This window comes from Callorhinus ursinus, unplaced genomic scaffold (assembly GCF_003265705.2).
Source record: "Callorhinus ursinus isolate GAN/ISIS: 27379988/994484 unplaced genomic scaffold, GSC_fseal_2.0 scaffold41, whole genome shotgun sequence".
Taxonomy (NCBI): Eukaryota; Metazoa; Chordata; class Mammalia; order Carnivora; family Otariidae; genus Callorhinus; species Callorhinus ursinus.
Window position 1 is genome coordinate 8302907 of NW_027397103.1, and position 13017 is coordinate 8315923.

The following is a 13017-nucleotide window of genomic DNA, read 5'->3' on the forward strand; positions in this document are numbered from 1 at the left end:
CCCTGGGAGGGGCCGCGTCTCCAGGATCAGCAAGGCCCCAGAAGTAAAAATATCAGAAAATTCAGAAAAAGAAAGGCGTGACTAGTCCAGAAGCACCAGTAGGAATGAGGTTGGGGCAGGCAGGGGGGAGACATGGTGAGATGGTAGCTTCTTGCAGGTGCCCACCTTGTAGGCAGGGATAGTGGCTGAGAAGAGTTCACAAGTTTAGGACCCCTAGCATGGGGTGTCAGTTCTTTATCACAGCTAGGAATTGCTGAGCGGTGCAAACCTCCCTGAAGGCGGTGGGGGGGGGGGAGGTGGGTAGGGGTGGTGATGCTGGTCTGGGTAACTCCATGAAGCAGATGCTGATGTAGGATTAAATGTGCAAGAGAGACTGGGGAGGACGCTGGGAGCCTCCAGGGAAGCGGGTAGACCCTGATTGATTGAGTCTGACTCTGAACGAAGGCAAGAAGGAAGAAAAGCTGGCTTTGCAGTCTAGAGAAGGTCAGCAAAGACCAGTGGGGACTCCTTCAGCCCTGTGACTTGTCAGAGGACCCCATGTCTCCCAGGAATGGGGCTACCTTAGTGTCCCTGTCTCACTCAGCAGCCCGTGGGCAGGGTGACTTCACTGTCAACGTGTGGATGGATTTGGAAGTGCAGCAGCTGGGACCCCCTCTCCTGGGAGCTCGCTTGGCTAGGTACCTTCTCGGGGTCATCAGAGTGGGGAATGAAGATGCATTAAGACCATCCCGCAGGGGCGCCTGGGTGGCTCAGTTGTTAAGCGTCTGCCTTCGGCTCAGTTCATGATCCCAGGATCCTGGGATCGAGCCCCGCATTGGGCTCCTTGCTCAGCGGGAAGCCTGCTTCTCCCTCTCCCATTCCCCTTGCTTGTGTTCCTGCTCGTGCTGTCTCTCTTTCTCTCTCTCTCTCTCTCTCTCTGTCAAATAAATAAATAAATAAATAAATAAATAAATAAATAAATAAATAAAATCTTAAAAAAAAAAAAAAAAGACCATCCCGCCGTGATGAAGAGCATGAGATTCAGAGCAAGGACTAGGGTTCAAGTTCAGGCTATGTCTCTCGCTTGCCAGGTGACCCTGAGCAAGTGCCCTGACCTCAGTTTATTATTATGGCAACAAGAATAAAACCCATCTCACAGGGATGCTGGAGACTTAAAAGGAGGAATAGGGAGATGGACAAGCCCAAGACTTTGTCAGCCACTCAAGGTGACCAGCAACTCAGGTGACACAAGCATGCTTGGTCCTTTTGTGAGCACTTCTGGGGGGTTTTTATATTTCGGAGGCTTGTAAATGAAATGCTGTTTCTTGGTACCAAGGACGAGACAGTGTGACAATGTATATCGGTCTAGTGTGTTCTTTAATCCAGTGATTTGCCTTCTGGGGCAGAGCTGTGGAATATATAGAAATCAAATGTCTGCCACAGGTGTAATGTTAACATTTTTTAGGAGCCGTAGGAAAAAGCAAAAAGAAACAGAGAAGTCCATTTTGATTTAATTCAACATCTCAGAAAGTTTTGTCATTTCAACATGCAATCAATATAAAAAATGATCAGTTGTCAAGAATGTGACATTCTTGGGGCACCTGGGTGGCTCAGTGGGTTAAGCATCTGCTTTCGGCTCAGGTCATGATCTCAGGGTCCTGGGATCGAGCCCCACACCAGGCTCCCTGCTCAGGGCGTCTGCTTCTCCCTCTGCCTGCTGCTCCCCCCGCAAAGATGCTGGTCTTAGATCCTTCTGAAAGTTAGAAGGATCCCAAATGATCCAATATTAAAAGTCAGTGCATGCAAAAGTCAGACCAGGAGGCAGGGATTTCGGTCTGTTTCATTCACTGCTGTGCTCCCAGCGTCCAGAACAATGCTTGGAACACAGTAGGTACTCAATACATATTTCTAGTTGAATTGATTCATATATACACACATATAACACGCAGATATATATACCTCTTGGCTCTAGGACTTGCAGTTAATAAACACCCAACACATGGTATTTGCTATTCTTTTTATTGTTATTGATAATATATCAGACTATAAGCCTCCTGCCAGGAACGCTGAAGAAAGTTAAGGCTCTCTGGCTGCCTCTCAGAGATGACTGTCAGAGAACAGGCTGGGCCAGGGTGGGGCCGGAGGGAAATGGTAGCTATGAGAGGGGAAAGAGCATAGAACAGGGGAAGGGTGGGGGTCAGGAGACCTGGATTCCAGTCTGAGGTCTGACACCAACTCACTGTTGGGATTGGGGCCGTCTTCCGCCCTCTGGATCAAGGGACCTCCCCCAACCCCTGAACTGAGGGGGCTGGCCTGGATGATTCTGGAGCCCTTCCCCCTAAGGCTCCCTGGCATTCATAGGATGGCACACAACCAGTCATCTTCCTTCCGGGCAGTGGGTGGTGTCATGCCTGTGCTGAGGCTCCCAACAGATAAAGGGCGCGATCCATAACCCTGGGACTGATACATTCCGTGTTTGTAAGTTATCCAATTGTCCTCATTGTCTTCTTCAAGCTGAAAGGGAAAAGCACATGATCACATCAGAGGATGGGTCCTTCCACTTGGCACTGGGTCTCTGTGAGCATTTAGGGTGGATACTGTGTGACATGCCCCCTGGGTCCCCCTTGAGGAAAGACAAAGAAGTCTCAGCTGCTGGGGAGGGGGTCAGCAGACAGATGTCAGCAGTCAGCCTTTTAGGCTTGCCTCGACTACAGAGAGCCCCACGTTCAAGGCTATGCCCCTTCCTGAGTTGCCCACATTCTGTGACGGATCTGTGTGGGTGTCTAAAGGCCTGACCACCCCAGATTGGGGCAGGGCAACTCTGAAGGCCATTGGAGCTCCAGAGGGGTGGGCTGAGATTTTCACTGGGCTCCTCCCCAGCTGGACTTCTCCCTGTGCCCACATAGCAAATGTGGGCCAGGGAGGGCTGAGCACTGGCATTGGAGTCCCCGACTTCGGATCCCAGCTCTACCACTCCCTAGATAAATGTCCTTGAGCAGGTGACTTCACCTCTCTGAGCCTCCTTTTCTCACATGTCAGACTGGGAGTAGCAAACACACCTCAAAAGGTGTTGTGATGATTTAATGAAATAATGGAGCATTTAGGACAGAACCTGAGTCCAAAGCCAATATTTAGTAAGAGGTGGCTATTATTATTTATTATTATTCACAGAGGAATGAGCCCACTGGGGCTGTGGAAAGAGTTGCCTCTGGCCAGGGTCATGTTAACTGAAGAATGAAGTCTGGACAAGGGATGTGCAAATCCCAGGAACCCTCTGAATGGGCCCAAGATGACTGAAAATATGGAGCCTAGCCTGAGACTCTGTATATATGTGACTTCTAGCAAGGAGCAATTTCTTTGGAGAGAATGTTTCTTTGGAGAGGATGGAGGTCACCTGACCTCTCTAGGCCTGCTTCCTCACCCGTGACATGTGGAGAGTAGGAGCGGCCTGTCTCAAAGGATACGATGGGAGGTTGGAGATGAGACAAAACATGTGAAATGCTCCGCACCAGACTTGGAACATAATAAGTGCTTAGTGCACATCAGATAATGACCATAATTATTTACTAGTATGTTAGAGAGCATTAGTCTTACATGCCCCATGCTATGCCATGCAGAGAGTGTGTGGGGAAGGACAACAGGGTGGAAGCAGAAGGTCTTACTGGCACGTCCCAAGAGCCCACTGGAGACCCATCCCCTTTCTTAAAGCATGGGTAACTCAGCCAGGCCCTGGCCTCGTCTGCCAGTCGCTGCCAGCTGTGTGGGTCTCCAGCAGCCACGTTTCCCGTCGGGTCAGCTGGGTCCAGAATCACAGGCCTGGAGGGTAACAGTGAGAGAGGGATGGGTGAGGAACCAGGGCTGTGTCTGGCAGATCCAGACGTTCCCGGCAGGGCAAAACACCAGCCCGCCACAGGCTGGGACTCAGGGCAGGAGTGGGGCGCTGTTCTTAGAGCAAGCTCTTAATCCCCGGGAGCGATTATGATTCTTGCTCTAGCTGTTATTTTAGTTCAAATTTTGGCTCTTCCACTCATTTTCTGTTAAGGGTAACACAAGCTCCTTACCCCTCAGAACCTCAGTTTACCCATCTGTACAGTGGCTATGGAGGGCCTGCCTCAGACGGTTGGAGGTTTAAATCAGCAGGAAAAGGCTCAGCACAATGGCTGGCCATAGAAAAGGACCAGCAAATGAGGGGCCCTCATTGCCAAGATGCCACATCCGTATCTAGGGGCTCATTTACGTGGGGAGCTAATCCATGTGGAGATAGAGTACCTGGGTTTTGCAAGCTGCCTCTCTAGGTATCGTCCAATAATTGGGTTTTCAAAGTTGTAATACTTTGTCCAGTAGATGCAAAGCTGCTGGTAGTTCAGGACTAATTCCAAGACGGTCTGAAATCCCTGAGCTGTGCTGAACTCCGTTTGCTTGCTGCCGTGCTCCCAGGCATAGACTGTCAGGAGCTCCAAGGCATACTGCTGTGGCAGGGGCTTCCCAAGCTTCTTCTTACACTGAGAGGAGGAAAAAGAATCAGAAACGTGCACTTGTCCAGCTGGGGCATAAAGCACATTTCCCAAAGGCCAAATCCAGCCTGCCATCTTCTTTTGTAAATATCATTTCCATGGAGCAAATCCACGCCCATTCAATCCAAACCCACACTCCATTCATGTGGAGTCAAAAGGCTACTTTCATGCTACAGAGTTGAGTAGTTGTGACGGAGACCATGTGGCCCACAAGGTCCAAAATACCTACTACCTAGGGCATTATGGAAAAAAGTTTACTGACTCCTGGGTCAAGAGCTTGGGCTCTGGATTCTGAGTGATGTGGTTTGAGTCCTGGCTCCACTGGTGTCCAGTTCCTGGAAGACAACTTAGACTCTTGGAGCCTTATTTTTCTCCCCTGTGAGAGGTCATAGTAGCACCAAACAAATAAGGATACTGTGAAAATTAACTGAGAGGAAGAACTTGTAGTATCCCTAAGAGCCAAACAAAATTCCCTTTGGAGTAAGAAATAAAACCCAAAGCCTCAAGTGATTTCACAAGCAAATTTCAAGTACCATGACCAGCACATAAATAACCAGGCACACAAGGAAACAAGATACCAAGAGTAATAACCAGCAAAGAAAGGGGGGGGGACAATAGTAATAAGTCCACAAAACTTTAAATATTGAAGGATCATATAGAGACTTTAAAATAACTAGAAACATTTTGTTTACAGAAATAAAAGAAGAGCTTGAACTAGAGGAAATTAGAAGCCATAAGAAGTAACTTAGCATATTTGAAAAAGAATAAAATAGAAAATGTTGAACAAAAATTTACAATAACTGTAATTAATAACTCAATTGCAAATTAGACACAGTTAAAGGAGAAATTAGTGAATTAGAGAGTATGTTAGAATAAACTATTCAGAATGAAACATTGAGAGACAGAAAGATGGAAAATGTGGAAGAGAGTGTAAAGATAATGGAAGATAGAGTGAGGTCTAACATACATTTAATTGGAGTTCCAGGAGGTGAGGAAGAGAGAGAGACAATGTTTTAGGAGAATGGCTGAGAGTTTCCGAAACTGGTGAAAGATACCCATTCACAGATTCAGGAATCCCAGTGAAGGACCCAGTGAGCTCCAAGCAGGACAAGTGAAAAAGGAATCATCATTAAGACACCTCAGATTGAGGGGCACCTGGGTGGCTCAGTTGGTTGAGCATCTGCCTTCAAATTGGGTCGTGGTCTTGGGGTCATGGGATCTTGCCCCACATCGGGCTCCCTGCTCAGCGGGGACCCTGTTTCTTCCTCCCCCTCTGCCATTCCCCACCCCCAGCTTGTGCTCTCTGGCTCTAGCTCTCTGTCAAATAAATAAATAAAACCTTAAAAAAAAAAAAAAAAGACACCTCAGATTGAAATGGAATAAAATCAAAGACAAAGAGAAAAATATAAATGCAGCCAGAGGAATAAGAGAGATTACCTACAAAGGAGCCACAGTTAGACTGACAACTGACTTCTCACTAGTGACCCCGGAAGATGGAGGGATATATTTCTGTGTACTGAAATGGCCGCCAACCCAGCAAAAATACCCTTCAACAATGAAGGTAAAATCAAGACATTTTTCAGGCAAACAAAAACTAAGAGTTCATTATCAGAAGACCGTCAGCAAAAAAATCTTCCAGGACATACTTCAGGAGGAAGGAACATGATCCCAGGAGGAAGGTTAGAGATGTAGGAAAGAGCTGGTGGTAAAGAGCACGGTAAACACATGGATAGATAAAATGAGCTCTAACTATGGAAAATAATAGTAATGCTTTGCAGCCTTTGAAAATACAGAGACTTGAAACACAGAACAAAGTGGCATGTAAGTTGCAGGTAGTGATGGTGGTGGTGAGTGGAGTTAAAGTATTGTGAGATTCCTGTATTGTTTTATGGGAAAGAAGAGAGAGGGAGGAGGGACAGGGAGGGAGGGAAAGAGACAATTCCTTGTCATGCAGGGCTATCTTGCTCATTGTAAAACAACTACTATTCCTGGCTTCTTTCTTTGTCAGTAGCATCCTTGCCCCCTAACACCATGGTTACCAAATATGTCCTCATGAATTTTCAATATCCTTGGGGGCAGTGTTACACTTGTCAAGAACCACTTTGGTAAGTTCTAAGATGTTCAGGCTCCATGATCAAATTTCCTTCAACAGCAAACTAAGATGTCTAGCAAATAAAGGATTGTCTTGCTCTGCCTTAAAGGTAATTTTTATTTTGTAAGATTTTATTTATTTATTTATTTGAGAGAGAGGGAGAGATAGTGAGCATGAGAGAGAGCAGGAGCAGGGGAGAGAGACAGAAGGAGAGGGAGAGAAGCAGACTCCCTGCTGAGCAGGGAGCCTGACGTGGGGCTCGATCCCAGGACCCCAGGATCATGACCTGAGCCGAAGGCAGATGCTTACCTGACTGAGCCACCCAGGTGTCCCTTAAAGATTATTTTTAAAGTAGGAAGGTTTATCCTTAATTACTTTCTTCTACTCATTCATCCAAAAACATACATGTATATTATAAAATGAATATTATATATTAGGCAAAGTCTTAAGTCGGAAGGCCCAAATTTCAAGTTTTTGTTCTGCTACTTATTAGCTGGAAGAGCGTTCTGACTCTTACTCTCTTTCTGTAATACAGGTTTGAGAGTAACCCTTACCCTTACTCAGTGAACAGACTCACCATAAGTAAGATATAGGCTATTTGAGAGTAAGCAGAAATGCATATCACATCCACAAAAGATGAACTATGATGAGCCTGGCACAAGCAAAGCACATGATACATGTGAACTTCTATTCTGTGTGCTCCTGGCACGGCTCCAAGAGACCACATTTATTAGGACTGGCTGTGCCAGGCACCACGTTCTGTGTTTACTCTTGCTATGCCATGTTCCTCTTTGCAAATGAGAAAACAAGAAGCCAGAGGGAGTTAAGTCAGACCTGTTCAAGGTCAGACAGCCAGGAAGTGCACAGAAGTGTGTGTGTGTGTGTGTGTGTGTGTGCTTATAGCGTTCATTAATTTATTCAACAATTCCTTACTGAGCACCTATTATGTGCCAGGTATTGTTCTAGGTTCTGGAGACACCGCGGTGAATAAAACACACAAATCCCTTGCTTCATGCACATTTTTAGTGGGGAGACAGACTATCCCACAGGCTGGAGCAGAGTTTCCCCCTTGGAGGAAATAAAAGGAAGACAGCATGGCCTGAAGGGCGGTGGCGGGGGGGGGGGTTCGGAGAGGTCCAGGGCAGATCCTGGAGCCTCATGAGATGACTGGGACCAGGGTGAGAGTGACAGAGGGGTGAGAACTGGTTATATTTTCAGTACAGGACCAACATCATTTGTAGACTGGTGGGATAGAGGAGAGCATGTGAAACAGTCCAGGAAGACCCACGGTTTAGGCCAGAGTGGCTGGAAGCCCATATGGGGTTGTCATTTCCTAGGATGGGAAGGACCAGGAGGAAGGAGGCACCCTGGGTCCACGGGCACCTGTCCTAGGCCCTGCGCCTCCCCTTCTCATCCTCCCCCTCCTCTCCGCACCCCTTCCCTCCCTCTATTCTGTAACCATCCCCTCTTCCTTCTCTACCACCCCCCCTCTGCTCCCCAAGCAGGAGGAACATACCTTTTGGTACCAGTACTTGACCAGGCGGATGAGGCTCTTCACCTTGGTTGGACGCTGCCTCAGGAAGTCCCGCTGCAGCTCCGTGAAGCAGGTGGAGAACTCCCCCTCTCTGTCCAGATCCTGGCACTCTCGGATTAGCTTGATGTAGACTTGAGGGTTAGGCCTGCCGTTATTGGTCCACTGACCTGTTAGGGACAAATCCATCACTTTAAGATGTCAGCGCTTCTCTGAGGTTCTTTCAGTTGCTCTGAGGAGACAAGCTTGCTGGCCGTGGGGTGCAGCGGAAGGGGCAGCAGGCCCAGAGCCAGGGGGCCTGGAGTCCATCCCCAGCCTTTCCTTCTCCCAGCTCTCCAGCTCTCACCCCGTCCAGGCAGCCGTCACCCATCTCTCCCACCAGGGCTTTGGGCGCCAGCCTCCTTGCTGGGGCCTCCACAGCCCATTCCCGACCCAGCACCCAGACAGGCCTTTCAAAACCTGGTCACACGGCTTCTTGCTTCCCACAACATCGGGAATAAAGTCCAGAGTCCCCATAATGGCCTATGAAATTGGATGTGCTCTATCTCCTGCCGCCTCTCCCATCTCGCCTCCTACCTTGCTCCCTTGCCTCGGACGCCATGTGGCCTTTTTTCTCTTCCCCAAATATGCCAAGCTCGTTCCTGTCTCAGGGCCTTTGCACTTGCGGTTTCCTCTTCCTGGAACCCCCAGATCTTCCCATGGTGGGCTCCTTCTCATCCCTTGGGCCTCAGCTCGGAGGTCACCTCCTCAGGGGATCCTCCATCATCACTCAGTCCGAAAAAGCCCTCCACCCTCCATTGCTCTCCATTGTAGCAATCCTGTTAGGTTTTTTGTCACAGCAGGTAGCCTGCCATTTATCTTATTTCTGTACTTATTGTCCGGCTCCAGGAGAGAGGTTCCTTGTTGGGCTCATTCATGGCCATAGAGCAGCGCCTGGTCCACAGTAGGTGCTCCATGGATAATCTGTGCCTCTCATTGTTGATTGGATGTCTCCATCCTCTGGTGTTACCTCTCTTCCGATCTATTTTCCACACTACAGTTGGGCTGTCTTTCCAAAACAGAAATCTGACCCTGCTCAAAACTCTTCCACAGCTATCTATTGTGCTCAGGAGAAATGCATGGCCAAGGTTGCAGGCTTCTGCAGGGTCAGCTCACTCCCTCCTTGCCCTCCACCCTCTGTTCATCCTCAGCATCTTGCAGTCCTCCAACACATCCTGATCTTTTCTCTTCTCCAGGCCTTTGCTTGCACTGTTCCCTCTGCCTGGTATGTCCTTCCTCCCCTTCTTATCTTTTTTGTAGCCAGTGAAATGCCAGCACCCAACACTGGACATGGAACAAGGAAAGATTCCCAAACTTTCTCATTTCCTGGTGGTTTTAGAGTTTCGGTATTATTCTCATGGGTCCCCTATGTCAAACAACAACAAAAAAACCCAAACAACAACAACAAAACCCACCCCAGTTCCATGTATGTAGTTGAGTACGAGGGAACAGTAGTAGTTTCTGTGGTGTTTCCCTCCAAAATTTAAAATCTAACCTATTCCACGTGCCCCTGTGAGATATTTCACTGTGGCACCCTGGGGCGCCTTGGGGCACAGTTGGGGAACTCGCATTTTTTAACACCTCCTATGTGCCAGGCCCTGTGTAAGAGCTTAATGTAGATGATCATTTAATACTTAAAGTAAGAGCAGGACCTAGGTGGCCTGGTTTAACCCGTTTTCCTAACCAGGGGATGCTTCCTGTCCAAATGTTTCTGCAGAATTATCTAGAGATTCCAATCTTCGGCATAAGTTTAGCGGGGTCTCCTCGCGTTTGGGGTAAAAGATGCAATTCACATGTTGACTCTGTGCCGGATCTACGCTGCCTCATTTTCAGCAAGAGAAGTCTCAGGTAGAAGCAGCCAGCCTGACAGGAGTTCCCTGAGAAATGTCTTGCCCCCAAATGGTGCCAATTTGCCGTTTCATGTCGCTCCTGTGGCGGGTTATGACCTCATTCATTCTAAGATCTCCTCCCCACTTTGATGGGATGCCCCGTCATGGTAAGACTCTCCAACTGTGGGAAGTTTCTGTTCAGAAATGTGAAAAGAGAAAGAAGCCTTGACGCAGGACAAAGGCAGAAAGCTGGTGTGTGTGTGTGTGTGTGTGTGTGTGTGTGTGTGAGAGAGAGAGAGAGAGAGAGAGAGAGAGAGAGAGAGAGAGAGAGAGAGTGCGCGCGTGCGCGCACTTACCCAGGACGTCAAAGGCGGGCAGTACGTCAAACTCCACCCATTCGCCCAGATTCCAGAGCTGAAAGCTGAGGGCTCGGGGCTTCTCAGGCAGCAGACTCCGGACCTCAAACTGCACTTCAAAGGTTTCTTCTATTTGACAGGCTTCCAGCTGCCTCTTAATTTCCCAGATGAAATGTCCTCGTTTGTGAAGCTGCTCCTCAAAACTCCCGAGGTTGTTAAGAAAGACCACAAGGTCAGCATCTGATCGGCCTCTGAGGGTCGTGCCTTTGCCGGAAGAGCCACCCTAAAACAGATGAGGAAAATGAGAACTAACAGTTATGGAGGAGAGCCTCCCTATATAAAGTGATGAGGACAATCACTAACATTCTTGAGCCTCAGCCTCTGCGCTGAGGGCATCAGCAGTCTTAGCTCCCACGATGCTCACAGGACTCTATGACTCCCATACTCTTGTTATCAGCCCCCTATTTCCAGGTGGGGCAACAAGAGCTCAGAGAAGGGATACAGAAGCCCAGCCTCCCGGTGAGAGGTGGCAGGGCTGCAATTCAAACCCTGGCTGTCTCGTTCTAGCATCTGTGTTCTTTACTCCCTAACCTTTACTATCTTATATAGGATTATATACTGTAGGCTGGCCCGTGCTGGGGAGTTTACATACATCATAGAATCTGTACAGCCCTATCAGGCCCTGGGAGTTATGGAAGAGGAAAGCGAAGCACAGAGAGGTGCAGTGACTTGCTCAAAATTTCACAGCCAGCAGGTGCTATCTATATGATCACTTCTTAACCAGCCCATGATACCATAGAAATGGTGGGTCCCCATTGTGGATGGAGGAAAATGGGAACCCTCATACACTGCTGGTGGGAATGGAAATTGGTGCAGCCACTGTGGAAGACAGTATGGAGGTTCCTCAAAAAATTAAAAATAGAGCTGCCTTATGATCCAGGAATCCCACTATTGGGTATTTACCCAAAGAAAATGAAAACGTTAATTTGAGAAGATACATGCAATCCTATGTTTATTGCAGCATTATTTACAATAGCCAAGATATGGAAGCAGCCCAAGTGTCCAAAGATGAATGGATAAAGAAGATGTGGTACACACACACACACAATGGAATATTCTCCAGCCATAAAAAGCATGACACCTTGCCATTTGCAACAACATGGATGAATCTAGAAGGTATAATGCTAAGTGAAATAAGTCAGACAGAGAAAGACAAATACCATATGATTTCACTCATATGTGGAATCTAAAAAATAAAACAAACAAAACAATAGACTCGAATATAGAGAACAAACTGGTGGTTGCCAGAGGGGAGGTGGGTGGGGGATGAGTGACATAAATAAAAGGGGATTAAGAAGTTCAAACCTCCAGTTGTCAAATAAGTCACAGAGATGAAAAGCACAGCCTAGGGAATATAGTCAGTGATATTGTAATAACACTGTGTGGGGACAGGTGGTGACTACATTTATGATAAAGAGCACTGAGTAATGTATAGAACTGTCGAATCAATATATCGTATACCTGAAACTAATATCACATAGTATGTTCGTTATACCTCAATAAGAAAAAAGAATCCTAGTGCATCAGGGAAGTTGAAAAGCTGAGCTTTCAGCAACGCCTGGCTCTGTTTTTGTGGAGTATTTACTTTACGGGAGGCAACACCTACAACTTTGTAGCCACACAAAATCAGAATAACAGCTAGTTGTTGTTGGCTGGAGAGGGGCTCTGGAAGCCATTTTGTCAGGAAAAAAACAGAAACAAGCCCCCGGGACGTAGTCTTAAACAGCTCATGATTCTGCAGAAATTGTGTGTCCCCAGCCTGGCTGTTCATTAGCAACTTATTTACTAGAGCCGGGCCTGTTTTCCTGTCTCTGAAATGGATGTGGCTGAGGATGGTGGTTCATAATCTTCAGCCAGGACATTTATTTAAAAGTTACAGGTGTAGGGCCTCACCCCAGAATCTATTCTAACGAGTTATGGTTAGATTTTTTTGGGGGGGGGTATGGATATGTCAGAAACCACCAGCCCCAAAGACCTTTACCCTTTTGCTCTCCCTCTCTGTCTCTGCGGGACCTGTTGCCCATCCAGGCACCCCTCCCCCAGGCAGGGAGGCTTGGGCTCACCTTGACAACTTTGGACACCCGCACAGGGTGGGCCGCACCTTGGAAACACCTCTCCTTCAGGAAAGTGGAGATGATGTGGACGGCTTCCTTGATCTGCCTGCGGAAATGCGTGTCTGGCAGGAGAGAGTTTTCAATGAACTTGTCCAGAAACCTGGCGGGGGTCTCTTCCAGCTCCCACATGATTCTCAGGGCAGGGACAGGAGTGCCTGTGGCTGAGGAGCTGGCTGCAGGGAACTCTAGCCTCCGAGGTTCTGTGGCCTGATTCAGTGAGTTTCAATTCCTGAGAAGGGAGGAGCTTAGCATGACAAACACCCTGAACGGCTTCCACCCTACCAGCTCCGTCCACAACTTACTACCCTCTCGTCCTTTATGCGGCGGCCCAGAATATCGGGCTGGACTCTGAAACTGTTGCTTTTTTTTTTTTTTTAAGTGAGCGTGTGAGCCTGGGGGAAGGGCAGTGGGAGAGGGAGACTCCCCGCTGAGCAGGGAGCACCAAAGGGTCCAAGGGTCCATCCCAGGGTCCAAGGGTCCATCCCAGGACTCTGGGATCATGA

The 13017-nt window shown here is 48.0% G+C and overlaps 1 protein-coding gene across 2 annotated transcripts; it reads right to left on the reverse strand.

Annotated features, from left to right (window-relative positions):
- Positions 1 to 1979: 1979 nt before the first annotated feature.
- OAS1 (2'-5'-oligoadenylate synthetase 1) lies at positions 1980 to 12750 on the reverse strand. 2 transcript variants are annotated; one of them, XM_025889636.2, is made up of 6 exons: positions 12464 to 12750; positions 10341 to 10623; positions 8102 to 8286; positions 4249 to 4481; positions 3574 to 3795; positions 1980 to 2493 (listed from the first exon to the last, which is right to left on the reverse strand). In XM_025889636.2, exons 1-6 carry the CDS (start codon positions 12641 to 12643, stop codon positions 2463 to 2465), a joined length of 1134 nt encoding a protein of 377 aa, XP_025745421.1. In that variant the 5' UTR covers positions 12644 to 12750; the 3' UTR covers positions 1980 to 2462. The 2 variants fall into 2 exon arrangements, with proteins under 2 accessions (XP_025745421.1, XP_025745420.1); XM_025889635.2 differs by having other exon boundaries at positions 3642 to 3795; positions 12464 to 12746.
- Between the last annotated feature and the right edge of the window lie 267 nt (positions 12751 to 13017).

Coding starts and splice junctions, on each gene's coding strand:
- OAS1 (XM_025889635.2), bottom strand. CDS start 12,643: ATGTGGGAGCTGGAAGAGACCCCCGCCAGGTTTCTGGACAAGTTCATT. Junction 10,624..12,463: donor GGGTGTCCAAAGTTGTCAAG/GTGAGCCCAAGC, acceptor CATCTGTTTTAG/GGTGGCTCTTCCGGCAAAGG. Junction 2,494..3,641: donor TGGGCTCTTGGGACGTGCCA/GTAAGACCTTCT, acceptor TTTCCCTTTCAG/CTTGAAGAAGACAATGAGGA.